General features: G+C 52.6%; 6 protein-coding genes across 6 annotated transcripts, besides 17 other annotated features; all 6 read right to left on the reverse strand.

The window, feature by feature from the left end:
- Positions 1 to 230: 230 nt before the first annotated feature.
- Positions 231 to 248: a microsatellite.
- A 136-nt stretch (positions 249 to 384) lies between these two features.
- Positions 385 to 423: a microsatellite.
- Positions 424 to 1,025: 602 nt separating this feature from the next.
- Positions 1,026 to 1,075: a microsatellite.
- Positions 1,076 to 1,116: 41 nt separating this feature from the next.
- Positions 1,117 to 1,147: a microsatellite.
- A 99-nt stretch (positions 1,148 to 1,246) lies between these two features.
- On the reverse strand, positions 1,247 to 3,373 carry Tco025E_03745 (putative cyclic nucleotide-binding protein; the record flags this gene model as incomplete). The annotated part of the gene is made up of 1 exon (XM_029370663.1): positions 1,247 to 3,373. One exon carries the CDS (start codon positions 3,371 to 3,373, stop codon positions 1,247 to 1,249), a length of 2,127 nt encoding a protein of 708 aa, XP_029229235.1.
- Positions 3,374 to 3,573: 200 nt separating this feature from the next.
- Positions 3,574 to 3,634: a microsatellite.
- Positions 3,635 to 3,751: 117 nt separating this feature from the next.
- On the reverse strand, positions 3,752 to 4,312 carry Tco025E_03746 (uncharacterized protein; the record flags this gene model as incomplete). Its single annotated transcript, XM_029370664.1, has 1 exon — positions 3,752 to 4,312. One exon carries the CDS (start codon positions 4,310 to 4,312, stop codon positions 3,752 to 3,754), a length of 561 nt encoding a protein of 186 aa, XP_029229236.1.
- A 50-nt stretch (positions 4,313 to 4,362) lies between these two features.
- Positions 4,363 to 4,407: a microsatellite.
- Positions 4,408 to 4,563: 156 nt separating this feature from the next.
- Tco025E_03747 (uncharacterized protein) lies at positions 4,564 to 7,428 on the reverse strand (the record flags this gene model as incomplete). The annotated part of the gene is made up of 1 exon (XM_029370665.1): positions 4,564 to 7,428. The coding sequence occupies one exon, from the start codon at positions 7,426 to 7,428 to the stop codon at positions 4,564 to 4,566; it is 2,865 nt and encodes a 954-aa protein (XP_029229237.1).
- A 122-nt stretch (positions 7,429 to 7,550) lies between these two features.
- Positions 7,551 to 7,569: a microsatellite.
- Positions 7,570 to 7,786: 217 nt separating this feature from the next.
- Positions 7,787 to 7,817: a microsatellite.
- An 18-nt stretch (positions 7,818 to 7,835) lies between these two features.
- Positions 7,836 to 7,875: a microsatellite.
- Positions 7,876 to 8,208: 333 nt separating this feature from the next.
- On the reverse strand, positions 8,209 to 11,526 carry Tco025E_03748 (uncharacterized protein; the record flags this gene model as incomplete). Its single annotated transcript, XM_029370666.1, has 1 exon — positions 8,209 to 11,526. One exon carries the CDS (start codon positions 11,524 to 11,526, stop codon positions 8,209 to 8,211), a length of 3,318 nt encoding a protein of 1,105 aa, XP_029229238.1.
- Positions 11,527 to 11,796: 270 nt separating this feature from the next.
- Tco025E_03749 (uncharacterized protein) lies at positions 11,797 to 13,515 on the reverse strand (the record flags this gene model as incomplete). The annotated part of the gene is made up of 1 exon (XM_029370667.1): positions 11,797 to 13,515. The coding sequence occupies one exon, from the start codon at positions 13,513 to 13,515 to the stop codon at positions 11,797 to 11,799; it is 1,719 nt and encodes a 572-aa protein (XP_029229239.1).
- A 9-nt stretch (positions 13,516 to 13,524) lies between these two features.
- Positions 13,525 to 13,552: a microsatellite.
- Positions 13,553 to 13,751: 199 nt separating this feature from the next.
- Positions 13,752 to 13,764: a sequence feature (A-rich).
- Positions 13,765 to 13,802: a microsatellite.
- A 25-nt stretch (positions 13,803 to 13,827) lies between these two features.
- Positions 13,828 to 13,858: a microsatellite.
- A 355-nt stretch (positions 13,859 to 14,213) lies between these two features.
- Positions 14,214 to 14,237: a microsatellite.
- Positions 14,238 to 14,279: 42 nt separating this feature from the next.
- On the reverse strand, positions 14,280 to 26,678 carry Tco025E_03750 (uncharacterized protein; the record flags this gene model as incomplete). The annotated part of the gene is made up of 1 exon (XM_029370668.1): positions 14,280 to 26,678. The coding sequence occupies one exon, from the start codon at positions 26,676 to 26,678 to the stop codon at positions 14,280 to 14,282; it is 12,399 nt and encodes a 4,132-aa protein (XP_029229240.1).
- A 334-nt stretch (positions 26,679 to 27,012) lies between these two features.
- Positions 27,013 to 27,052: a microsatellite.
- Positions 27,053 to 27,628: 576 nt separating this feature from the next.
- Positions 27,629 to 27,677: a sequence feature (A-rich).
- Positions 27,678 to 27,683: 6 nt separating this feature from the next.
- Positions 27,684 to 27,718: a microsatellite.
- Positions 27,719 to 27,875: the final 157 nt, after the last annotated feature.

The following is a 27,875-nucleotide window of genomic DNA, read 5'->3' on the forward strand; positions in this document are numbered from 1 at the left end:
AGAGTGCAGGGCAAAATTCAACTACGATGCTGCTCTTCTCTTCGCACTGCACCCGCCCTTCGCGTCCCCACACACATCTCCGTCTATGTGTTCGTGTGTGTGTGCGGCTACGCGCGGGCATCGCCCATTCACGGTGAAAAAAGTGTCACTGCCTCGTTGCTGTGGCATTTAGTGCCGCAATCCGCTCAAGCGAGAAGGGGCAGAGCACACCAGGCGGCCGCCCTCCCGCAAGGAGGAGGAGGAGGAGGGACGCCGCCGCAGTGCCCGCCATGACGCAAACACGCAGGGCGCCCACAGCACGTGGACAGCGCGAGGGTCCGTTTCGCCATGCGACTTAGACCGCACGGGGCGCAGTCGTCGTGGCGGAAGCCGCTGCCCTTCTGTGCGTCGGCGGCGTCGGCGGGGCAGCGGCGTGCAGGGCGGGACCGTCTGGAAGGGGGTTCTAAGGCGTGGGCAACACCCGCAGCAGCGGAAAGACCCTCCGTGTGCCGCTCAGCCGCCAGCGCCCATGGCACTTCCCCCGCAGCAGGAATCCGCAGAACCGCCCAGCACCTCCCACAAGGAGGTTGGAATGCAGTGTCAATGCTTCCATATAAATTATCACACAGGAGAGCTATGATGATTGCCTCACGCACACCCACACACAAACAAGAAAAAATTTCGTCAATCCACAAATAAAATGCCCGGAGAAACGTGGTTGTTTGGGGATACATTTGTCAACGTCCCCTCTCTTACCCTTCATCCAAGAAGAACCAAAACGAGTGCGGGGCCTAGGACGCCAAAAAAAAAACGGATCATATTGGTCCGGGCGATACTCCCCATTGGTAAAATACAGACGTGTACTTTATTCCATTGGTTTCGCGACAAAATTGTGTCCCACCACCTGAGCTACTAAAAGACCTAAAAGAGAGGCGCAAAAGAGCAAGGCAAAAACAACAAACAGCACAAGTTGCAGAAGGCATACATTCAAGGCAGAGGCAACGCAAAAAAAAAATTGCTAGCAGTGCCTTAGAGTGAAAAAAAAAACATGTACACGGAACGCACATATATATATATATGTACTGTATTTTACATGGAGTGGTAAAGGCAGCACAAGAAGCAAGCAGCTAGAATCAATTATTCTCTTCTTCTTCTTTTTACTTCTTCTGTGTGAAGGTAGTTTTGGTGCCTTGCGTGGGAAGTTTTTGTGCACAGCGAGGCTGCAGAAGAATTTCATACAGTAAACGGCGAAAAAATCACTTTACATTCAAATTGTATCGCCTTTCATATGGCATTCCCTGGCTTTGCGGTATGTCGCGGCGAAACCGAGATGTATGTTTGATGTAAGTTGCCTGGGATCGTTGTGTTTGTGTGAAGAATAAACGATTTCACGCGCAGTCTTGTCCTCTTCCATGATGTCCTTCAGCTCTGGAGGCACCAGGGCATCAAAGGACGCACGATCCACCACAAAGGCCTCCGAAAGCCCGTAGCTGGTTACTGTGGAACAGTAATGTGACATCGAAGAGGCGTATTCATAGGCCCCCAAAACCAAACTAAAAAAGGTCTTGATCACGCTCTCCCTTCCCTTACTGAGGACATTGTCGGTGGAACCCGAGAGAAGCTCCATGGAAGTGGCTTCACCATTGACAGTAATCCGAACCGTGTGATGCTCGCCGTTTCCGGCAATAAATGTTGTTTCAAAGACACCGCTATGCAATATAATGAACTGTTGAAAAGGTTGCCCTTGAACCACGAGTTTCTCGTCGTTGAGGTAAATCACTGGGAGTGCGGATTCCCACAGTCGGTTCATTAAATAACGTGTGAGGCAGAACAGAAGGTATGGATCTTTTCGTACCGAACTGGGCGCCGTTGTGGGTTTTATCACCTCATTTGCGCGATTCGACTTGGCCGCATTGCGGCAATACAAAAAGGCGGCCGGTTCACTCATGCCAACGTCAATGAGAACCTCTCGACGCATTCGCCAAATATCGCAATAGTTTTTGCTTATGATGGAGCACCGTTTTCGCTCATTCACACTGCAGGCGCATTCAAATATCCCCACGCAGCTGCCACGTGGAATGGAGTGGCGGGTTCCGTCCTCTTCCAAGAGGATGGCGACGCCGTCTTGGATAAAGTAGGCTGAGGAATCCATATCCGACTTTGAAAACAAAGGGTCCCCGTCGTGAAGCACAATGGGCTCAACAGCTGAAATGATTTTATTAAGAGCCTCAGTACTAAATTTCTCAAAGTATGGAAATTGGCGAAGGAGTTCGACACGAAGAGGGAAAAATTTCTGCAAGTTTGCTCGTCGTCGAACGTCAGTCGCTTCTCGCTGCTTGCTTGCCACCTCTGCACTCAAGTGTTGCGCGACTTCTTCGTAGTCCTCGGGGGAAACCGCCCAGGCACCGATATCGGTTTCACATTGAATGGATGCACTTCGGGGTTCCTTGCACACCAGAGCAAACTCTCCCACGTAACACGGCGGATTGAGCGCGAAACACGCCTTGCTGCACTCCTTGGTTCGTTTCTTACCCTTGGCGCGGTCATTCAGAATGACACTCACATAGCCAGTGGTGATCATGTACATGCAGCGATCCAAATCGCCTTCATGCATCAAAAATGTCCCTGCTTTGAGAAAAAGCGGCTTCCCTTTTCGTGCCAACATTTCCAAAAGACGAGGCGGCCACCCATTAAAAAATGTTCCATGCATGCTATAAATAACAGATGGTGAAGGAAATGGTATATTATCTCTATTCATTCGGGTTAACATTTCCGCCTCCGCTCGCTTCGCCCTAACGGCTGCCCGGCGCTTGATCACAGGAAGTAGCATCCAAGAAATCTTTTCATACGCCTCATGAACGCGTCTCTCTTTCATCAGAGCAGTAAGAAACATGTGCGAGAGTATGATGGTGTACCATCGCCTTGCCCGAACGGCTTGTACTTCCTCTCGCAAAATAGTAGTCAAGTTTTTGTGGCGGGTAAACACGGCCTCCCTTCGCGCTCTTCCTCCCTCGTAGTCCAGGCGACGTTCCTCCTGCTCAACTGCCACCCGCGTGGCAGCACGAAGTTGTATGTCATGTATGTACTCGCTCGTATTACGCACATGAACTGCGCAAAGTCGTCGTTGAAATTCCTCCTCGATGAGAGGAGAGCTTTTCTCCAACCTCGAAAGAATCAATTTTTTTTCCCATTCGTTGATTTCCCTCCCCATCGTCAGGGCATTCATCATCAGTGAGTAACGTCGCGAAGAACGGGACGGTGGCACAAACGGAGGGCAAACAAACTCGCTGATCGGCTCGACTTCAGTGAGAACGTCCTCAACCGAAGGCACGCCTGTGCGGGTGATGAGCCAGTCATGATCACCGATGTTTCCATCGTCGTGCAGAGTCACCATCGCGACTGCCAGATCCACGCGGAGGGGGCTAGACGCACCGCCGCGCAGGGAACGTCGTCAGGCGGAGAGGCCAAGGCGGGGAGGGGGAAAGCTCACAGCGAAAATGGGGGGTGGAAAAGGGAGAGAAGAGCCCAAATGTGCTAAAAAAAAGAACACTAGCAGCAGGAACAACACCAAGAAACTAAAAACACACATCACATTTTTCTTTTTTTTATTTATTCAGTGTTGTGGCCTTTTTTCTTTTTTGTTTTGTATTGTCTTCCGTTTTAATACGAAGTTGCCGCCCCCTCCATACGAGCTCGCTCCCTCTCTCTCTCTCACACACACACGTACACACAGCGAGGCAGAAAAAGCTTCAGAGCCGTGGTGAAACGCGTGTCAATCGTCCGAGTCCGTGCATTTCGTCTTTCGGGTGACCTTCCTCTTGACGTGGTGTAAGTCTTCGCCACGAAGCTCGCTCGGCCCCTTCCAGCGCCCCAACTTTTTCAGCGTAGACATCAGCTCCGCAACCTCCTCGGGCGGAATCTTGTCATGATAGCGGCGAAGGAACTCTTCGGCGTCGACAGGGTCAATATGGTTATGGGCCGCCTGTAACGTATCGGCGTCGTACTTGAAAAAAGTCTCATTTGTTTTGCCATCTCTGTAGACCGGAATCAGCCCGGCACGAATGGCCTCGTAGATCTGCTGGCCACGAACATTGTGCAACGCAGCCACCTCCGGTGGGTCGTTTCTATGATACCAGAACTCAAACTTTGTCTGCTTCCATGCGGCAACTATTGTTTTGTAATCCGTATCAAACTTGCGGAGATACAGTTTGAGAAGCCTTCGGTACAGCAAGGAGGGGGAAATGGGTCTCAGTTCCGCGGAAGGAATGGGTGCTTCCGGCTTGGGCGAAACGATTTCTATTTTTCCACAGCGAAGGACAACTCGCCGGAGCATCTAGAGAGCCTACAGTTGAAGGTGCAGCAGAAACGAAGAGAGTACGCGTTCAGCCGCATCATCCAACAACAGCGGCAGAAGCGGCAGCAGCAGCAATAAAAAAAAAAAAAACTGTCGGTTCCTCAGGACCAGTGCGGGCGTCCTCTCCGGTCCGCCTTTCTTTCTCTCTCACTCGCCCTTTATTTTTTGCCTTTGTGTGTATGCATGCATGCGCGTTAGTTGGCCCTCATCACACCTTTAATCGGCTTCTTTTACCGCATCGCGGGCATGCGTTCCATAAACTGGAGCAGCCAGTCCGTGTTAACCGTCATTTCTCGAAATAAGACGTCCGTCTCATACGTTGATGGCAGGTACATCGTCAACATCTGTTCCACCTTTCGCAGCAGGAGTGCGTCGGATGCGGCCGTAGTCCCAAAGGAGTGGATGGTGGTAGGCAAATCCCTAAGGCACACACTCTCTACAACCAAGCAGCGCCTATTAGGTGGTCGTTTGTTTCTTCGTGGCCTCACTTCCTGTTCATTGCTCCCCCTCTGAGCACTTCGTGGATTTTCTGCGGCAGTGCAAGCTCGCGCCGGCGCATGAGGAACCCAACGCGCGTCTTCCGGCATCGCTTCCACCGAGGGCGCCATCGCTGTGTGCATAGCCGCACTGCCTCCCTCCCCCACTTCCCCCGCAGGCAGCACGCACGCTTCTCCCTCCTCGTGCCACGCCCCCTCCGCCGAAAACAAATGATGATCATACGTCTGCAGCGGAATTGTTGCACCCCGTGCCCGCGTACTAAATAGATGAAGTGGCAGTGTGGAAGCCGGGAGGCTCTCAGCATCCGCGTCCACAACAAAGAACATGTCTCTAATTCCTCTTATATTCGCCAGAAGCGACTCCACATCCGCCGGCGAAAAAGAGGAGGCCCTTGTGGCGGTAAGCCTTACTTCCTCCATGAACCCCAAAACCTGCTGCACCGCTGAGGCGTCACTACGGCACACATTGGCGCAGCTGGAGGTAAAGTCTTCGTCAACGCCACAGTCTAGTAGACTCCATCCCTTGTGTTTGGCAGAACTGCAAAACATGTTCAAATGGTCCTTCCATCGCTCAAGTATAACAGCAGCCTCTGCCTGGGCCTGATTTCGAATAAGCTCGAGTTCTATCCAAAAGCGGCAAAACGTGTTAAATGCCTGCAGACAGCGACGCGGAGAGTAAGTTCGCTCCTCCTTAGACGCGCGTCGAATGACACCCATAACCAATGAGAGAAAGTCCACGCGATGCATTGTGAAGCGTGCCACCAATCGAACATGTTGAGTGTTCGTCACCTCCTTGTTTAAACTACCCCATCGCATCCAGTTTACGGCGAGCAAGGCAACACGCTCCAGTGCTGTCGTCGCCGTTGCAAGGGAGGCAAGTGACTCTTTTTTAATGTACCCCACAACAGAGTGGCGTTGTTGCAGAAGCAACCCCTTAATAGATCGGTGCGCACACTCGGGGTCCGCAAGGTCACGTAGCATATAATCACAATACGAGACTTGCAGGAAAAAGTTTCTGGTTAACAAGAAAGAGGCCTTTTCAAGAACTTCCCTCGCCAATGCTTGTCGCTCGGCCTCTGAAAGAAGCGGCTGTTGCCCAAGGCAGTAGTCGACAAGGCTAGTCCACGAAAAGGACTGGTGCGGGAAAAAGCTGGCCCGCATCGCAAGAAAAAATCGGACACGTTCGTAACCAAACAACTCCATGCCCGTGTAGGCAGAAGACCCAGTCTCTCGGTCAATCAAGGAGGTCCATTGAGCCCAGAGTTCCACCTCCAATCGACGCATAATCTCCTCCTTCTCCGACACCACAACGAGAGAGGTGTTGTTCGCCGTCAATCGGACCGGGCGCGGGAGGTACAACAGCCTCGGCAGAGCATCGCCGCCATGAGTATTGCAGCATGCCCCTATGAATCTGTTCAATTCTCCGGCAGCCCCGCGCGCGCGCACAAACCGCTCCTCTAGGCGACCCTCAGTCGGGGGTCGTCCTCTGTATTCAGCCTTCAAAAAGAAATCGTAGTCCTCCTTTACCTCGTTGAGGCCGTTTAGGGGAGTTCGAAGCACCCGGATGTACATTTTTCGAACCCACTCACGTCGCAGGTGTGCGTCACGAATTTTGTCGCCTTTCCAGCGGATGTATTTCTTCCACACCTCCGTGCTTGCAGGGCAGTGCCCAATATACTGCTGCAGCGCAGTCCTAAAAACAGCATCCAACGTGGCATCGTCCGGACGGATAAAACGCTCCAAAAAGTCTATAAAGAGACGAAACATCTCAACATTAAAACATAATGGGAGATGACGAAAGAAACAATTCAAGATACGACAATAGGAACGATAAGTTTCCTTCGCATCATCCTCGTCCCTCTCCTCCCAAAGAAAACGTCTTTTTGCAGCCTCTGTTATTTCTCGCGTCAAGTAGGCAACCGCCAAAGGTCCACTTGTTGGAAAGAAGAACAGCGCGGCTGACCATACATGTCTGACAGTTTTAATTGGAAAACTCGCAAGACTGTTTAGCAGTGATACCCAGGATAGGGTACTATACACATTCTTGTTAATTTCCATAAGATCAGTGACCATGGATTGTGTCGGGTTTGGAATGTACATCTCCACCCGCCTATACCGTGTCTCATCAAAGCTTAAGAGGGGACCAACGACGAGGGTGAACAATAAGTTCCATGGAGAGAGATCACCAGCAACACATTGTAACTGCTTTGGAAGCGTTTCAATGCCCAACTCCTCAAGCATGTGGCGCTTCATGAGATGATATGCTTGCTCCGTGTCACTGTAAACGGCGGATAACCGCTCCATCTCCAGCGACTCGGACGTCTCATTGATCCACCCAAGCAGACGGCCCACATCATCTGAAATCGCCGCCTCCGTCTGCAGCGAATGTTGCAGTTGTTCCATGACATGCTTCTTGAGTTCATTCCTTGTATTTTGCAACATGCCTAGGGCAGGATGACGACATAGTGCCTGTTGAAGCACCAAGCGGCACTGTTCACCGATGCAGGTGGCGGTGACCTCTGGCATGGGCGCCTCCACGACCTTGCCCGTGGCAAACCGCAAGCGGTTCATCAGATCCCGCAGGTTGTCATCCTCCATGTTTCCTCACGTGCCTCTAGGGAATAACGAGGGAATGAAACTAGTAGGGTGAGAAAGAGGGTAAACGAAAAACAACAAACCCCAAACGCGCATTCACAGAAAAGGAGTAGGGAAAAGAAGGAAAAAACAACAACAACAACAGAGAGAAGCGACGGTGGCAGCCACTGAATCACCTGCATAAATGCATGGTCCGGCAGCGATGAAAATAACATGGAACATGCGCCCCTAGCTGAGGCCCTGGCCCAATATTCCTACAACAATAAAAAAAAGCCATAAAATGGGGGCATTAAAATTTGGCTCCTTCTGCGCCCAAGAACACCCCACGGAAACGTCGTTTCCTCCCACTCCCACTCCCACCCACACACACACACACACACACGCACACACACGAGCACAGGCATCAATGAATAAATAAAATGATATGCATACATATATATATATATATATTCCTTTGATAACCGGGCCCATTGACCTCACGAAGTGGCGGTCGTTAGCGCCTCCCCCGACACCACCGGCTCCCTCCGCGTGGAGGCTGTCGGCAGTAAAGGGTGGGGGTGGGGGAGCGGCAGACAACACGGCGGCAAAGGAACCGCACTCACGCAATCTTCCGCCACGGCTGTCTGTGAAGCCAGAAATCAACTAAAGCGCAAGGATTCAGGGCAATCCAAAAAAAAAAACAGTCACTTTCATCTACTGAGCTCCACTGGGTTGCAGATTTGTTTCGCGGTTTTACGAAGGAACAAAGAAAAAAAAACGAGAAAAAATGCCGCAGTAACGAATTTATGCATTCGGGGGATCTCCTGATGAAATTGAATGGTGATCTAAAAAAACAACTCCCACAAAACTGTCTGTTTCAGCCACTGTTCGTAAGAACTGGACAACTAACGCAGGCACCGAGTCTAATAAGTCCCTTATAGTTGCAATGGTTTTCCTAACGCTGTTTTCAGCGGCCTGAGTTTGCCGCGGAGCCCTAACTCCAACTTCACGTTCGGCGGGCGCCACCTCTCGCACGCGTACGCCTGCAGCCACAGGTTTGCCCACGACAAATGTACGCACGAACTTCGGCACCGTGTGCGGCGACACCAATTTTTTCGTCTCGTGTTCGTGCACACCGCGCAGCTGGGTCGGGCGAGGTTGTTTCAGCTCCCATATTTCCAGCAGAAAGGACGCGGTGCACAGCACTAAGGCGGACGCTGTAGAGTATAACTGATAGCTCCCCCCAAACTTCTCTCTCCCCCCCGGTGCCAGGAAACCCTGCGAGAGATTGTGTAGCGTGTAGGGAACAAAAGAGACGGAGGCGATGTGCATAAAATGAGGTTTCCAAAGGAACTCAGCTGTACTTTTTAACGTGAAATGCTTACTGCCGCAGAACAAGTAGAGTAATAAACGCCTCGGAGCACCGCATAGTTTCACACTCAACAGAGAAAGCAGAACCGTCATCCAGATTCCACAGTGCCACGAGTACACAATGAAAAAAACGCCGGAAGTCACATTGCAGTATGGCTCATCAAAAATGCTCTGTACCAGCAGCCTCCATGCGGCGCCTGCAAGAAAGGGAAGAAGCACCAAAAGCACCGCAGAATTCACAAGATACCAAAGACACTGTTGAATAGTGGGTGGAGTCATGGTGTCAAGCAGAAGGCGTACATCCTCCAGAAGTAAAACGTATTCGACGCCATCCCGGGAGCGGAGAGCCCTCAATGTCTTTTGTAGTCGCACAGCAGGACGCGCAAGACCTCTGGCCTGTTTTTGTGCTTCCAAGCTGGCCGAAATGTTATCCAGAGCATGTGCAAATTTGAGAGCCACATCCACAGGCAAGTTGGGAATCGACCGAATGCTGTAGCCAAGCGTGTTCCCATCCCGAACCTCAGCTGAAACCAACCACAAACCCAGGCACGACCCAAACCACCAGCGATGCTTCCACAGTTCCAATAAGTGGCGGGGTTGCTGAAGCCAACGCGGCAAGAACCAAACTGGCACGGGGTTCAATTGGTGAGCAAGCTGTAGGGGGTGAAAGAAAAGGTAGCACCTAACCTCAAAAAACAGGCACATTCGCAATAGATGGCCTCGCTTACCCAGCGCGTAGGATCCTACGATGGCATACGCCGCCAATGCCACAACTGTCACCAACCAAGCGAAAACCACAGATGCCAAGACACGCGCAGCGCCTGAAATCAAGCGCGACAGTGAGGAACAACCTCCGTGCATCACCTGTTTGACGTTAAAGACGTTCTCAACGGTGAAAGCCAAGAGGTCGTATATCCGCTTTACCACGTATTGAATTGTCGTATTGGAAACAAGAAGCAGCCTCCCCCAGAATAAGAAGGGGGGTAAAATATTGCTGGGCAGCAACACTATGGGCACTGCTGAAGGGAAAACGACACGGACGAGGGCCAGCGAGAACCGGAGCAGCACAACTGAAAAGAGCACTGTGTACGTGAGAATTTCAGCATAGATGAGTAGAAATGTCTTCGTGTCACAGCGCAAAATAACATCAATCACATTCCTCTGCAGCGTCCGGTAAAGTGTGCTCCAACCCAACCACCGCTCCTCAATGAATGTCTGTAGGAGAAATCGCATCAGTTTAGGGACAAAGAGAACGAAATACGCCGCCATATATCCAGTTTCCAATACCGATATACTGTCAACCTTGGAAACGAAAACCGTGGAGGCAAAGAGTGGAAATAGGAGCGGATCCTCGCCCTCCATGACCCATGCGCCTCCACTGGCAGCACCAGAAATACTATTCGTATGGCTAGTATTTATGTGCGTCATGTACACGTCCCCAAAGTTGCCGCAGGTGTCATTCTCCGTGGTCCATGGAAGAGCACGCAGTGCCTTCAAAATGGTCACAGACGAAGAAGCCGTAACAACGTCTGCCGAATTCATGGAGAACATTGGCCGAGGCAGCTTGTTGGTTGTGGTCTCCGTCGCAAGTTTCCATGCCCTCTCATAGTCGTTGGGAGCAAACGAGGTCTCGACTACAAAGTAGTCCAGGCACCCCACTGTCGTCACGAAACACACCGTTAAAAAAGCACAAGATAACAACGCAATTATTTTCAGCATTCCATGGAAATAGCGAAGCATCAAAGGTACCAGTTGACGGTACCGCAAACAACGCAGGCGTACGGGGAGCCAAGATAAAATCCACACAGAGAGGCTTAGTCTCAGATAAAGGACGGACCCAGAAACCAGCCTTGAGCCTCCCAACGCATCTAAGAACAGCGTAACCATGGCGTAACGCAACTGAAGCGTGTCCTCCGAGGAAGATGATAACTGCAGAACCCTCTGCAACGCTGCATTGCAGTAGAAGCTCCCATCGGCAACGTTCCAAAAGAATGTTACCGTCCTACGCATCACTTCTGGAAAGAAAATTAGCGACACCCACATAACAGCACAAAAAACAATGAAGTACGCAAATCCCCCTGCAACGGTCGGCGATAAATATCCTCCGCCAAAGACATCACTGGATTCCTGCCTTGATAGCCTGATGGCCTCCAAAACCGTTTCCTTTTCCTCTGGGAGGATGACTGGGACCAACCGGCAGCCTCCGACCTCCTCATCCAACTCCTCGTGGAGTTCCTCATCAGAATTTGTGAGTACAGCATTGGTGCTGGGTTGGCCCTCCACCTCGTCCCCCACTGGAGTCATTCCAATCGCTTCCCCCACTGCGAAAAACCACCAAAGGCATTGGTACCACAGAAGGAAAAGAGGAAGTACACTGAGGGTGAGCCCCGCACCCACCACGAAAAAAAAGAGCGGCGAGAAATGGCCCAACACTGGAACTAACTGAATGACAGAATCCCACGGTGGAGTGAAGGGCACAAATGGATGTGCGGCATAATAAAAAAACGCCACAACATAGGGAAGCATAATGAGCAGTAGCGTATTGAGCACCACAAAGGTTAGCGTCCCAAGCCAGCGCGCCAGGTAGTGCCTAGCACAAATCCAGCACAATGTAAAAAATCCAGGTTCCCCATCCGCCGAATACAACTTGAACACTTTGACAGCATTGTAACTCGCACCGCATACCTCGCAGGAAAGTGAGCGACGTTGGCACACCCAATCCAGCAAACACTTCGAGTGCACACAACGCATTGAACCCCCACAGTTGCAAGGGCGTATAAGTCTCCCTTTGCTCGCATAACATATTCGGCATGTGCCTTCGGTCTTGGACATCGCACCAGATATAACCCTGAAAAAATTCTACGCAAACAAGAAAAAAAAAGGCGCGCCGTATAGATGCAACAATAATAGTAATAAAACTCAAAGAGCAAGTAGCTTAACTTCGCTCCACGCAGGGCCAGAGGGGGAAGACAAGAAGAGAAGAGGAAGGAGGGTGGGGAAGTAGTAGTATGTGATTGAGGCCTACACGTCACTGTTCGTCGGCGTCGGCGTCGGCGTCGGCGCAAAGGCTGCGTCCTCCGAAAGGTGAAACCGTGGAAAGGTTTGAACTCCCAATTCCTCCGCCGCGGCGGACAGTCGCTTGTCCAGCGTACACAGTGTGAGCGACTCGGAGGCTATCCCTCGCACTTCACGGTGGTGGCGACGGACGTGGTATTTCAAGAAGGAGAAAAGCATCGTCCCTTCAGAGATGAGGGAGGCCCCCTGAAGTGAGGCTGCCTTTTTTAGCCGAAATGCATATTGAAGAGACAAGCATGTATTGAGTATGCGTAGATCAGGATCGTTCTCATCTGCAGGCTCATTCAGGCGCGAATACGCCAAATGAGAAATTGGCGAAAACGACATGCATGGAAATTCAGATGCCAACGCCAGTACAGTTACCGATGGTTGCTTTAAAAAAGTCATCACTCGAGACCACAAAAGACTTCGCACGGCCCGTTTCAATTGCGTTGAAGGACCCCAAATAAGCTGGTAAATCTCACGCACTGTGGTGAAGGGCAGAATAACATGCTCAAGTGGTTTACCCTCGAGCTGTGGATACTGCTTCCGCATGGGCGGATAGAAATGGCTAAGTGGCAAATTTTTTGCCGTGCATTGAAGCAAAAAGTTAGTGTCAAGAACCAAAAGCGTGTCGCCGTGCTTCAGAGCATCGTCCGTGAGCTCAGAGACGGGACGAAAGTGGACCCTGTTCAAGGACAACAGTTTCACATAGATGGAGCTGAGCGGATTCAGATAACGTCTATGCATGCGAAACAACTCACTCGAAGGCAAGAGACGAAATGGCTTTTCGTTTCTCTGCGAAGGCTCGATGAAATTCTTTCGTGGGTGCATGCGACGTGTAATGTCGTCCACAGCCTCACGCAAGGTAAAGGTAGAGTAAGGGTTGGCCGAGTACAGGCAATCGCAGAGTCCACCGTACATTGCCATACTTTTAAGGGTACTCTCCCGAGATGAGGAAAGTATGCCCAAATCCTCCGCCATCTCCAAGACGGCACGCCAGTGGCCTCTCTTTTGCAGTGGCTTCACTAGGGCAGAAAAAAGGTTGTCGTCCATCCTGTGACCCTGAGCGAGTGAGGCCGCCACGAGTCGGAGCATTTTGTCATACTCCCCTGCCGACCCAAGAGAACGGACGACGGGTTTAATAAACAAGGAATCCAGCGGAACGGGTGACCGGCGGTACAGCAACTGGAGTGCCTGTTCCCAGCGGCCATGGGGCGCCAATATGTTCAGCAAGGTTCGCGTATCTGCCAGGTTATGCTGCATGCGTTCGTTACTCTCGTAGAGCGCCATGGCATGCTCCCACATTCCGGTAAAGGAGGCGTACACCAGCATCGAGCGCGCCCCCTCATTTGTGGTGGTGTCTACATCCTCTTCCATAATTCGTTTGAGCGCGTAGAAGTTGCCGCAGCGCTTAAAACGTTCCAAAGCCGTACTCACCAGACTCATGGGCGGTTGTGTGTGGCCACACGTCCCTTTAATTACCTCGTAGTAGAAGAGCGAAGCACTCCATGACGTCTCCATCTTTGCGAGCCCGTGGCGCAATTCCTCGGCTGTCGGCTGGTACACGCCACGCAGCACCTCACACGTTTTGCGGTAGCAGGAAAGAACCTCCGCCCAGGAGGCGCACCCAGAGGATGCCACCAGCAGTGGCAGAGCAACAGCCGCCGGTGAACCCCTCCGCATCTACGAAACCACACAACGACAGACAGACGGACAGACAAAGAAAAAAGAATGAGAACAGTAGACCCAAAACGCAAGGGCACATGCATACACAAGGGAAGCCACAACGCAATGGATGGTGTCTCCAGAGGCATGCGTCCATAATAGTAAAGACAGAGACGCGGAAGGAGAGAGCACCACTGGTGTCTTTATTTTCTCGTTCCTTTATCGCTCCCGGTGGCATCAGTTTTAAACCAGCAAAAAAAAAACGGGCAACAACAAACCAACAACCTAAAACAAAACAAAAAAAAAGAAAATTACAGCGAAGGACGTGGAACACACACTCACACACACATACCTACCACACGTCCGTGTATATAATGAAAGTCAGCGCCACCACACACGGTTGCGTTTCCGTCTACATCAAAGGCGGTTTCAACTGGAAACAAGAGACATAGATAGGTGTGTGTTTCTGTGCATAGGTGTATAACGCATGCGTAGAGCAGACGTGGATGACAAGCATAATTCGGCAAAGGAGGCGACAAGCAAAAACAAAACAAAACAAAAAAAAGAGGCAAAAAGAGAGAGGAAATAAACGACAAAAACGGACAAGTAAGCATATATAAATATATATAAAGCTGGGGGAGAGAAGAAACCCAAGAAATGGCCCATTGACCTTGAAGAAGTGAAATATTGGCGGTGAGTGGGGGGAGGAAAAAAAAAGAGTGAGAGTGAGAGTGAGAGAGCTCAGCGTCGCAAATATGGAGCTTTGCACAACATGCAGGGCCCTACGCCAGCTCCATCTCCATTTCATGCGCGATAGCAAGAAGCATCTTTTCCCTAAAGAGTTCGTAGGTATCGTAGGGCGGAATGGTCACCAAGGAGGAGCACGACTGTGCTCGGGGAAGGTGATCCATGCTCTCTGTATTCTCCGTCAGCTTAATCCTGCGGATGAGGGGGAGTCGCTTCTGCCCACAGGCAAAGCAAAGAAAGGAGGAGCGCTGCTCCACGGTGAGTTCGTCAATGATGCGCCAGAAAGCCTGCTCCCGCATCCCGGTCAACTGGACCTCGATGGATTGCCTCATCAGTTCGGGGGTTAGGTTTGAGTCACCGCAGACCATGCGCTCCAAATCCCGCCAGGAGAGGCAGCGGACAACACGTTTGGGCAGGACAGACCACATCCCTTCCCGAATGGCATTCAGCTGCAGGTCCATGGAGTGCAGCAGACAATCCTCCGCCAGGCGACGACAGGTAGCCAGCTTGGCCTTCTCACCCACCTCCTCATTTCCCAGTACCTCCAGCATTGCAGCAAGATTTGGAATAATTTCCTCAGCCATCCCACTCATCAAGAAATCGGCGTCCTCCATGCTCTTCTCCACCACACTGTCAACGTACCTGTAGTAGTCTTTTATTGTGAGTGCGTCCTCCACAAGGTACTTCCACACAAATGGCGAAAAATCCAACGCCAGAGGCGTCTTGGCGGCAGCCATATGGCCCATAATTTTTCCAAGAAAATTCAACAAAATAATATCATAAGCAGAATTAGCAGAGCTATCGGGGACCAACGCAATTCTCCGTGAGTTGTTCAAGTAGCGACAGAGTGGGTTCCTGTGGTAGTCTGTATGGGGATAACACTTATCCGGGTGTGCCATGAGTTCCTCGCTAAGGAAGGTCCACAACTGCCTGTACGGTCCTCCAAGGTCGTGCGGGGCGTGTCCACTGCCGGAAATGTATAAGTGCACCTTAAACAGTGGACTTTGTCGAAGCTGCTTGTCCGTGAAAGACCCGATCTGTTTATACATCTGTGACAGCACTGAGTGCTGTAGAGCCACCTCAGGTGGACGTGCAAGCGTGGAGTACAATTCCGTGATTCGCACAGTGATGCTGGGCGGGTTGGAATTTTTCTCAACAGGAGGAATGCTTACAAGCAGGTTCTTTCCAAATGAACGACGCACAATACGTTTCATAAGTAGAAATGCAGAAGACAGTCGACCGTAGACAACATCACTGTCTAGATCGATAAAACGACGCGCGGTAGCCATGCAGCTCTCTGCAACATGAATAACCTTCGCGTGTTCCTTCCTTTCCTCGTAGTCCATTTGCAACAATAATGGGTAACGTGACAATAGCTCGACCTCCAAAGGCTCTACTCGTACAGACGACAACGCCGATAAGGAAGAATTGCCTGCCTGCAGCTTCAACAAGGTGGAATCCTCTGTGTCAGAAAGGTATGACGCCAACTGCTCATAAAATGATAATGGTCGCACAGGCAGCACACTTTGAAGAGGCTGCTCCGCGTACGCCATGATCTGAACGCGCGTGAAGCGTCCGGACAAGTCGCAATAGCCATCGGGCACATATACAAACTGTGCAGCATCCAATGCCACCCGCATGCCACTGCAAAAGCCTGTGGACATGAATGCATACAAGCCTCTATCCTCGTGTTCGATAGGAATAGGGACAAAAGAGCCATATGCCCCATTCACGGACCACGACACAAGCTTTTCATTCATGTCAAGCAAGCACCCAATCACGGATCCGGGTGTCACCTCTTGTCCAGGCTTATACTCTTCTTTTTTATTCTTTGACGTCAGTTCATTTCCGGTGAAGGCAAAGCTGCAGGTGTCGCTCCCAACATGTAGGCTTGGAACCTCTGTGTGCTCCTCCGTTCCCCATCCAACGACAAACGGCGCGGTGAGTCGGTCTGGCAACACCACCTCGTAGTAGAAATTTCCGCGTGGGCCCGCCGCACATGAACTCATAACTTTACCGACCTTAAGTACCCCCTCCGCAAATTCACCAAAGGCGCAGTGCGCCTCCACAGGTGGACTCTCACGCAAGGCCGCCTCTTCCCCCGCAAGATCCACCGCCTTTGGTAGCGGGAGCCCCTCCGTGAAGGCGTGTGACATGTCGATCAGGCACTGCAGTGGGGCCAAAGGAATGTTTCGGATGGTTTCCTTAAGGAGTGATCTTTCAACACTCATGACAAGTTCCACTCCCGCGGCAACGTCCTTGCGGCTCTCGCTGTAGTGCAGGAAGTTAGGGACGTTTCGATCCACCCAGCTCAGCAGCAGCGAGAGAAGCTGCGTATAAATGTCGTGAAACCCATCACGGTGCCTCCCAACAAACGCAATAACATTTCTCAAAAGGTGGTGACGGTACTCGGCGCCGCACTGGTGCGTCGCCGCCACTACGGCGTGAAACAAATCCCAAACAAGGCTCGGAAAATCGGCAACAGCATCACGTCGAAGGAGCAGATTCTTCGTAACGAGGATCGAGAGCGTCATCGCATCCCATGGCTTCGTATTGGGGTCCAAAATAAGACTGAGAGTCCCATACACGATGCGTAGCCGCTGCTCCGGATCGGCGTAGGTGGAGACGATTTGGTTGGCCAGCGGGTGGGAATGGTAGTAAACAATGCACTCAAATGCCTCCCTGTCCACGTCTCCGCCCTTGTAAAGGATGAACAGGTACAAGTGCCGAGCCAGAAGCACGACAAGACGATGCATGGTAGATGCCATGTCTCGCTGGGGAGCTGGTGGTATCACCGGGTCTCTGCACTCCGGCAAAGGCTCAACGTGCGCCAAGGCGGTTGTGGGGGCAATGAAGCTGACTCGACGGAATGTGTTGACAACAAAAGAACCGGCCCTGTCATTCCTCGGTTTCCATTCGCCCAACACCCGCTGACTGCCCGTGTCAACACTGCCATCCATAACAACGAGAAACGTGGGTTCTTTATTACCGGAGAGCATGGGTTCTAGCTGATCCACAGCAGCCTCAAATGTCGGATGCTTCACACCTTTTTGGAAACGAAATTTATGCGAGGCCGTTGAGCCCGTCGCACGATACAGGCAAAGACGCACAGTCCTGCTGTACCGCATGTATTCACCGAAAACAAGGCACTCCCTGGCCCCGGTGGGGAAAGTCACGGTTGCCGAGCCCCCACAGTCTGCCGTAAGACGAAGAAAAATGGAGCCAGTGCCTCTTCTCGGTATCGTGATCTCTCCCTGCCACTCCCCCTCCAGCGTCGTGTCACACAGACGATTTTCGGAATCCATCACGCGCAAGGTGTGCTCCAGCAAGTTGCAGGGCAAGCCATTGTGTATCGTCCACCACGGCCTCCCACCCGATTGCTTTACTGGAATGCAGTCCACCACGTTTAGCACGGCCGTTGAAGAAGCGTTGGCAACCTCCACGCCCTTAAAGGAATTTGGCGATTCCACAGAGGAAACTTTAAAAATTTTGCCGCGCTGTGGACCCTCTATAGCGCACATGAGCAAATTTCTCTTCAGCTTGCATTGCTGGCCGCCAATCGAAAGAGACGGAATAAACCCCGCCAAGCTCTTGCTGCCTGTCATGTCACGGATGCAATTGCACGTCACATCCACTGCGGTACGAACCTCTTGAATAAACTCGATGGGCGCATCATTCCCAATCTCCACGGCGGCCATGGGACGAAGTACATTTAAAATTGTCGGGCTGTGGGACAAGAGAATGGGCGAAATTGTTTCATTCTCGTACAGGCATGAAAGAATAAGCAAAAGCCTGGAAATAACAAATCCATCACTCATTGTAACACCTGTCTCGTCAATTTCGCGATGAAGCAGACGCTCCTCAGCGACAGCGTCACAGCGGCCTGTTAGGAACTGGGAATAGGGAACCCATTGAACCACGTTGTCCAGACGCAAAAGAACCGCCACTTCGTCCTTTTCAACGGCAACAACTTTGCCCTGCACGAGATCCTTCTTCAGAAAGACATACCCCAGTGCACCCACCTCAGGCAAACTTTGGCAGGACGCCAAGGGGAGACGGCAGTGCTCGGGTCTTAGCAGCCGAACTCGTCCTTGGCAAGAAACGCGCAAAAACGTGCCCGTCACCTCCTCCACAACTGCGGGTAGGGTTTGCTTAATCTCGGGGTAAACGGAGGCAACGACGTTCCTTCGGCCAAACAGGACAAACCCAGCCAAGTTGGCGGGGCTGCCCGAGCGGGAGGCGGGAAAGGACTGTGTCCCGAGCGCCACCCAGTCGCGACGAATGGTGGCCTCCCCCGCCACGGCATCCACCTCGATGGTGATCGTCGAGCCGCGCCGGAAGCCGTAGGGGGAAAGACTCGGAGAGTTGAGCTTTCGCCCCATGGAGGAATCGCTGCAGAGGGAAGCAACATTGGCCGCCCCCGACATACATCGCTCACGAAGCATTTCGACGGACAAGGAAGTAACGTCCTCTGCTTCACCGACGCCAACAAACACGGGTGTCTCAGAGGAAAGCGGTTCGCCGCTTAACGTGTCCACCACAACCGTGAAGGTGGCTACCTTTTTAAACACAATACCCCACATTGCCACTGCACCATTTTTCTTCGCTTCCGCAACACAATTCATGTGCTTCTCCAACAAGCGACAACCCCAATTCTTCAAATACAGTGCCGTGGTTCCGGGAATCATGACCTTCATGCCCAACGCCAGAAACTTTGGGGGAGCACTGGAGTAGACAAGAGGATCTGGCCCCATTTCGGTAAAGGAGTGGTGTGAATGAATGCAAAGCGTAAAACAGGAATGACACAAGTTGTAATCCACACATTCGTTGCACTTGTACCAGACGCGGGATGTCAAGCGTGTCTCCAGGTGCTGCGTGACACAGCCATCGCAGTTGCGCTTGACATTTGAAAAGCACAGTGCGAAATGTGGCTGTTGAACCGTTGTGCGTGTTGCCGGTCGATCTCCAGCGGATGGTAAAAGCACTGCGACAGCGTCTGTGTTGTACAGGTGCACAAAGGGGAAGAGTTCCATGTCTCTGGGCAGGTTGTCAAAAATAAGACCCATTAAGACCTCCTCTTGGTTGATGCCCTTGCGATAGGCGTGCATGGTGCCCTCGTCACGATCAACCTCGAGGCGAACAATGTCCCCACTTACCAGGATGCAACTTGGGTCCGCAATGGTCTGGAAACGCGTGCCTGGGTACAGGTGACGCAGGCGCCACGGGGCATCATCCATGTCGTGTATGGCCCACACCTCTGGGTTGCCCACATTCAAATCCCGCCGCTTCCAGTCGAATGACGCAACGCATACACCAAAGTAGTACCCACCGCCCAATATCTGCCCCGTGTGCCCGCGCATGAACTGGCAACGCAAGTTAAATCGACCAGACCGTGGAACAGCGGGCTCTGCAAACGCAATGAAAGGTGTGGTGGTATTTTCCGCGCCGCTTGGCACCGTCGCCAGGCGGCCGCAGTACCGGGGAGAAAAATAGAAGCCAGGATGCGACAACACGGCAGAGAAGGTGTAATCCACAGGCACACGCGGTGACTCCAGAAGCGGAAGATTCTGGGACAGTCGCTGAATGCTGAGAAACTGCGTCACACGGACACCGTGAAACAAATAGTCCCACTGATCATTCTCTTCCGCAAGTGTGTCTTGCCGCTGCTGAGTCTCCTGTAGAGAGAGCGCCTGGGTCGTGACAAGCGGGAGAACGAGACGGCGAAGCGCCGCCACCAAACTGGCGATGCACCGCTGAATGCCCGACAAGGACGAGGAGACATCACTGACGTCAAAGGTGCCATGTGCACCCAAAAAGGAGGCAGTGCGGAGGTTGTTGATGTGCTCGTAGTACGCCAAGTTGCCAACAGAAAACTTGACCCGCCACTGCGTCAAACGACGAACGGTGACCAGAATTTTTTCACCGTTACGGCAACAGAGCTGTAAAACACGTGGGTCTGGTGTGCTCCTAAACAACGCCAAGGTGACGTTGGGGAACGCCGCCTCATCAAGCTCCTTGCAAAGACCGTCTGCCACCAAGCGCTCAAACGGCTCCAGGGTCAACATGGAACGCAATACATCCACAGAAGCCGCACCGAGGAGGGTGGACGACGAAATCGGCGCCGTCATTTCCCCAGGACTTATGTAGGCGAAAGCATCGTCGTTGTAGAGCTGCACAAATGGCACCAAATCAACATTATTTGGAATGTCCGTGAACAAAGTCTTTAGAAACTCATTGTCTCGATGAAAACTTACCGTTTGTTTGTCACAGTCAATGGTTACACGAACTTCGTCACCGCTGCCGAAGCTGCGGTGGAAAACGTTTGGTTTTACCGTCGGATTTGTGGCATGGGGCAGCTGAGGCGAGACGTCGTGAAGCGCCCATACAATGGGTGGCTTCACCGCCTTCCAGCTCTGGGAGTTACTTGCCGGGGAGAGGGGCGTCAGGTTAGCAACGGATATCCCAATGTAGTACCCACCCTTCAGGGAGTGTCCCTTCGACATCCCTTTGCGAAAAAGGCGCACCGTGAAGGACACCTTCCCCACGCGCGGGAGAATGTTGCCCAAAGCAATGCTTCGCTGCGCCTCTGGTTGCATGCAAGCCACCTGCACATGCGTGATGGTCATACATCGGTTATCACACTCCCGCCAGTAGGGGACAAAGGGAATCTTACCATGGGTATCCACCGGCAGTTTTGCGTGCTCAAAGAGGGTTTTCACCAGCTTTTTTGAGGCGCTGACGTCCCGCACGCGCGAAACGTGTGAAAGAAGTTCCGGGAAAAAACTGATGGTGGACATTCGTATGGAATGCAGCGGCAACATCATGAGAACGGTCGCCGCGTCAAACACCATCTCCCCCACCACCTCGGGCATCGGGTACTGTATGGGGTTTTGCAGGATGTGGCGAAGCGTGGCGATAAACTTTGTGAGCGAGGAGTCGGCGACCGACAGGATGACTGCCTCCTCCACGCAGCTCTCAGAAGCCTCCACCTTGCTCACGCCAATGTCCATAACAGTTGAGGCAACTTTGTGAATGCTGCGGCAAACCAACTCGCAGCACTTAATGAGAAAGATCTTTGTGCACGGTTTACCAGATTCTCGCATGAAGCCGGCACGGGCGGAGATGTAGTGAAGAACGATTTCTGCGGTTGAGGCCACGATGTACCAAGTCGGGCGCCCACTCACCGAAAGGGCGGGGTGCAACCTACGAAAATCGTAGCAAAAGGCTGTAGAGCCAAAGTTTACTGTAAATCCTGCACGTTCACGGTTATTGACGCGAATTATAGGGTAGAGAGCCTCGGTCTTTTCATTCACGATCCCCATGAAGGAGATGAAGACACCGTTGAGTGTGAAAAATACGCGTCGCGTTGTCGCCACAACTCCACAGCCAACCGTGTCGCCCTCATCAAAGGGCGGGCAGGGGACAAGGTGGGTGTCGCCGGAGTTTTCGTAGAAGTAGGCCATTTCCACCCCACGCTCCACCCCACCCCGGCAGTGGCCCAGCCCCAGTGCAAAGACATGGCACGGAAAGGTGAGCGTCACCTCAAAGTAGTATACGCGGGGAACACCGCCAAACCAAGCCATGTGCCGTGGCAGGGGCCAAGCCTCATCCGCGCGCAACGTCAGTGCGCCGGAGACCGTCTTCTCAAAGGTGACACCATCCGCCGAAAGAGAAAGCTGCAGGTTTGGAATAGTAATAGAAAATCCATTTGGCAAAATCGAGTTGATAGACACGTGCTCCGCAATTCCAATCAGTTCATCCCAGTTAGTTGTCCCTTTTCTTGCGCTTGTCGCCTCGCTTTGCTCGCGGCATGTCCGTCGTGAGGACATCAGGGGCAGGTTGCACGTGAACAGGCCCATCTGGTCCGCCAGGTAGCCAAGAATGCCGGTCACCTCATCGTCGTTCCTGGTGCACCTAAAGAACTCGCAGTCCACGGCGTCCCAGGGATGGCACATGATCGCTAGCAGCAACATCGTGGAGGGCCCATGCTCCGCCGGAGCTGTCAGCATCGCCTCCGTCGAAAGCTCCCCGGGACAGTTACTCGCCAACAGGGTTTCACACGTCTCTAGCACAGAATGAAACGCCACACGTACGCGCATCTCCAACTCGCTACCGGCGCCCACAAGGCTCTCAACCATGTGTTTCCCACTCCCCTCCCCAGAAAACAACCAGAGAGTCTGAAGAACACCGTGGAGCATTCTCGTCTCCACCTTCTCAAGCTTTGAGAGAAGCGCCGAGAGAAGGTGCAAGCCGCGCACTATACTCAACGCAGAAGCCGTTCTTTCCACCAAAATACTTTCCAGATTCTGGGGAGTAATGCCTTTGGAAAGTAGTGCACGTACCTGATCTAGTGTGTCTTGATTTTGCATTACACCCCTCACCGTGCTTCGCCTCGACGTGGAAGAAAGCCTTGGATCTGACGCAGACCGTGAGGCACCGGACGAATTATCCTGCGTGGAGCGCCGTACGTTGGAGGCGCGCCGTGTGTACAAGGGAGAAGATTCGGCCTGGTAATATACACATGAAGTAATCCATTTGGCCAGACCCAACAACGACTGCAGTGCGGCATCCTTTCCACTTCCCTGCAGTTTACTTCCCCATTCCCCGCTAAACCAACGGAGTTTTAACTCGTCTGTGGCCTGATGTATAGTCAAGCCGCTGTGTATGAGCAGAGATAAGAGCGCCTGAATGGCAGGCCGCATGAGGGACGTCACGCTGCCTCGCATATTTTTCCAAACATCATCCACAAACGACTTCCCTTCTCCCACATTGTTGAGGATGTCCACCGCGAAGCCGGAGTCGTTCACCCTGCCAGGCACATCCAACCCATGCGTCGCGAGCGTCTTTGTGTCCAGCCCATGACGCAGCAACGGCGCCAGAAAGACATCGCACGGTCTCGGGGTTGTTGTTAAATGCCTCGCCGCAGATAAAAGCAGATTCAAAATACCTTCACGCAGCACAGAGCTCCACGGCGTGCCAACGCAAAGCTCATAGCTGCAGACGATGGTAAGCGAATTCTCTCCATTTCCAAAAAGCAATAGGGTCGATCCATCTAACTTGGCAAATGGTGTCTCGTTGTTCAAGACGAGCTTAGTTGGCATCTCATGGGAAGGGTTAGACGTGATAACTGTCACTTCCGAGGCAGACAGTTCCTTTGCAATGGAAACCGTGGTCGCTCGTTTATAGTCGAGAAGAAACTTAAAAGGCGCAGCATTCGTGGTGGGCACAACGTCGCTTGCCTGGCGAGTTTCAAAGCTCACAGGGAAGAGGCTACCGGTGGCTTCTTGCGGCAGTGTATCAAGGAGATGCAGCAACGCCGATTCCACCTCTTGCTTGACCGCTGCGGGACACACTTTGGCAACACTGATCAGCATCGGTAGAAGCCCAGTGTGAACAACAGTCTGCTGCATGCTGTCATCCCACGACCGCTTTGGAAGGAGGTTTTCCGCATGCTGAACGTAGAGTTCCAGTAGACGAGAAATCATTGTGTCCCGCCCATGAGCATGAAGGAGTTGAACGGATATAATCGAAAACCACAACATAAAATGAAACACTGTCCGTCCAGAAGAAAGCCCCTCCTCCTCTAGTCTGCAGCGCCGAAGAAGTCCATTGGCAATGAGCAAAAGCTTAGAGGGGCTGTCATTAATTACAAAGGATATAATGTTGTATAGAGACTCTTTGTACATGCAGCTTTCAATTACATCTGCCGTCCTTGCATCATCGGCGTGCACAAGAATGTCCACTTTATCTGCCATGGTTAGCGATTGACTAGCACCGGCCCGGACCAATGCGGCAGCCACATCGCGAACGTAACCTTCAGGAAAATACTCCATAATTTGCTTGCAGGAGCGATTAAGGGAGGCAGCGATATGTGAAAGGGATTCAGCATCCTCCAGTGCAAGCCGCTCAAAGTGCACCATTGTTAGCGTCATGACCGCCACCAGCTTGACAGCGTTGGAGTCTCGGTGGGCACCTTGCAGTATCGTACACAGTTGGCGCAAATTTTCACTCCGCAGTGGAGAAATCTCAGGCGGAATTCGAAGAAGATCGACTCCGTCAATGCACATGCGTTTCAGGATCTCATTGTATAACCACTCGGGGGAGCCGCGCAACGCATCCGTGCGCAGAATACCACTTTCTTGTAATTCGTGCTCTCGCCTCGCAGCGGTGGAGATGGAAGTTACTGAGAAGGTCGAGAAGCGCTGCTGAAAGGAGTACAACGAGGACTCGTCACGGGAAAGGAAATAAAGCGACTGCGAGTAACTCCCTGGGCAACGGTAGACGCGACTGATGGATTTTGATCCCTGCTGCACGGCAAGAACGATCCCGTCCCCTCCCTTGTGTACGGAGGGGATGACAATGAGGACCTGAAACCGACTCACCAGGACTTCCGACTGCTGCAGCAGCTGCTGTGGAAAGCGAACATTGTGGTCAAGCGATTCGGGCGGGGTGCACGGACAGCAGAGGGCCTCGTCCCAGACGAGCGCCTGCTCCGGCATACAAATGGCCCGCATGGTGGCGAGCTCCTTCAGCCAAAACCCCTCCCCCTCATCCAGCGGCAGGCAAAATAACGGCTTCGCAAATGCCTCCGAGACTCGTTCAGTAGCAAACTTCTTGATCAGGCGTCCCTCGAGTCCCTCTCCAGGCCAAACCACAAGAGAGCCCACATGCCCAGTGCCATCAAATACCGTCGCCCGACTGACTTTGAGCGTTTTGGTTTGGGCGGTGCGGGCCCCACGCAGTTCAACCAAAGTATTGTCGATGCCCAGCGTCCACGTTCCCCGGTTCCATTTGCAAAAGATAAAATGCCACGGGGCACCGCTGGGGCAGACGCCAGAGCAGCTGTGGGGGCCCTGCGTCAAGGTGATGACGCCCCCCCGCAGGTGCAACGTAAACCTGTCATCATCCGCCTCCAAGACGACCAAATTTCCCTCAAAGTCGCTGTGGATGTGCGAGCAGATGACGAAAGTCTCAACAGCCCTATCGGCGCCGGGACCGAGCCTGTCCAGCACCGTCTTCCCACACTCCACAAAGTAGAGGGAACTTTTTCGTCCGCTCGGCAAACGCGGGGAGAAGAGGAAGTCAATGGCGTCGGACGTCACCGCGGTTGGAATGGCCGGAAACTCTGTGTTGTGTTCGCTGAGGTAAACGAGATCGGTGCTGAGCACCACGTGACGCAGTCCAGCCACCATCGTTAGGATGAGCTTACTCGAGTCAGGGGAAAACTGCATAATCCACAGTGATCGAGGAAGAAACACGTCCACCGACTCCGCCAGCATCTCCCCCGTCGCGGTGTCAAAAAGCAAGATGCCAGAAACGGTGGCGGTGGCCAAAAATAAACCACACGGCGAGACACAAAAGCAGACAACACTGATCCCCTCCGACAGCATGAGCGGCAGTTTGGTCGTGTCAGAGTGGTGGGCATCCACCGGAGATGACATCAGATGCTGCGATGGTGTGGTCAAGGCAAAGCTTCGCAGCACCGCCTCATAGTGAGGCAGCACACTAGGGACAATGCTGGAGCGAGAATGGGAGCAATACTCCTCGAGGATGCCGACGTAGCGAAGTATTTCTTGAAGTTCCCCGCGAGGAAGAACGACAAGTCCCAGCAAGCTGCACACCTCACCCTTTCGCTCCTGTGAGCAGCGCTCCTCCATGAGTAGCTCTCTGCAGGTTTCAATTGCGGTCCGCACAATAGATGGATCTAGAGCGCGGGTGGTGGCCGGAGATTGCTCAACCTTTTCCAAGGCGATGCCAATGCTGTCGAAGTGCCTAATATTTGACAGCCACATGGATATTGTTAACGCCGCCATTTCTGTTGCTGGTGTGAAGGACTGGAAACGCGGTACCCCAAGTGCGCCCGACGCGTGCTCTTGGGAGCTAAGCAGGGGTGTTTGCTCGCCGCTTAAAATCCCCTCTTTGTTTTCAACCGTCGACTGCGCCGTCATGGCGGCAATACCTTCCATAAGCCCACCAACAAGAGTCTCGTACAGCTGAAAGGGAGACGGATCCTTCGCATCCTTGCAGTACACGGCGGAGAGCCCTTTTATGTACTGCATCACAGCCTCAGGGCTAGTTGGGGTCTCACCGTCAAAATCGGGAGGACTTGGCAAGAGTGGAAACTCCGCCTCAAGCTGGTGCTGTTTTTGCTGCATGTACGGAACGTAGGCGGTGCTGTAGAGCTGAGAAAGCGTCAGCTTGTCTATGCGCAAATCCTCATCCTTGTTAGACAACTCGTTGGGGTCCTGGATGTAGAGGGAACCCTTAAGCAGCGGCGACGGCTGAACATACTTTGCCTCGTACGTCGTCGACCCAAAAAGCAAGGCGTCGTTGTCATTTACATGCGCCTCGCTGGAGAGCAGCGACACCATCGCCCTTGGCGCAAAGCCCGGGGGCGCGTTTGTGGGGGGAAACCCGCTGCCCGCCTGCGCCATCGCCGTCAATCGAAAAATGGGCCTGAGACAGTAACTAATGGGGGAGGAAAAAAAAAAAAAACTTTTTTTTTGTCCTGCGTGTGTGCCCGGTCGAAAAATGTCGCGGAGATATCGCCGCCGATGGGGAAAAGAGAGAAACCACAAAACAAATAAAAATTAGGGGGAGGAAATGCGAGGAGGAGAGTACGCGAAGGACACCCACAGCGGAGGTTGGCAGAAATACGGGGGTGGAAAATAGGGAGTGGTGTGGAGCAGTAAAGCGAGCCGATTGAGTTTACGCGCACCAGCTCACTCAACCCAGAAACAAACAAAAAGTAAAAGGAAAAAAAGACGGGCACACACACTCTCACGCTCACGCGGAGACGCACCGCACATCAACATTCCGGCTGCCAAATCCTGCGGTTCCAATGGCAGCCATCATATACTCAAGCCATGTGCGGTGGGCGGTGCCTCCTCCACTACGGCCACTCCCCTAATCTAATCGGCCTTCGCTCTTGACGCCTTCTCCACGGCATCTTCGCCGTCGCCGTCTCGGCGACGGGTCGGCGGCCGTCAGCTTCCAGCAGAACATCCGTCCGACGGATCCTTTTCGGGCGGCGGGGCCAACTTGTCGCCGCTCGCGGGCTCAGGCTCCCTGCGGCGGAACCACCCAATGATCCACCGCACCACGGCGACAACAACGTAGACCACCACCCAGCAGGACACTCAGACCATCGTGGTGCGCGACTGCTACCGGGGCGAGGGCAAAAAAAAAAGGAAAAAAAAGGAAAAGCGGTGGAGGTGGAGGCGGGGTAAAAACACAGGCGATTCAACAGCAAAGGAGACAAAGAAGAGAACAGAAGAGAGCAAGGACACGTGGCCCCGTCAGTGATGCAAAAAGCTTGCTCCCAAATTTCGCTCAGCTGAAAAGAAAAACAAGAAAAAGACCCACCCAGTCCTTCAGAGTAAGGAAACAAAAGAAGTAAAAAATAAAAAAATAAAAAAATAAATAAAAAAGAACGGGCACACACACACACGCTCACGCGGAGACGCACCGCACATCAACATTCCGGCTGCCAAATCCTGCGGTTCCAATGGCAGCCATCATATACTCAAGCCATGTGCGGTGGGCGGTGCCTCCTCCACTACGGTCACTCCCCTAATCTAATCGGCCTTCGCTCTTGACGCCTTTCCCACTTCGCCGGCAGCTTCCAGTAG

Source organism: Trypanosoma conorhini (assembly GCF_003719485.1).
Source record: "Trypanosoma conorhini strain 025E chromosome Unknown Tco_14.4_contig_00176, whole genome shotgun sequence".
Taxonomy (NCBI): Eukaryota; Euglenozoa; class Kinetoplastea; order Trypanosomatida; family Trypanosomatidae; genus Trypanosoma; species Trypanosoma conorhini.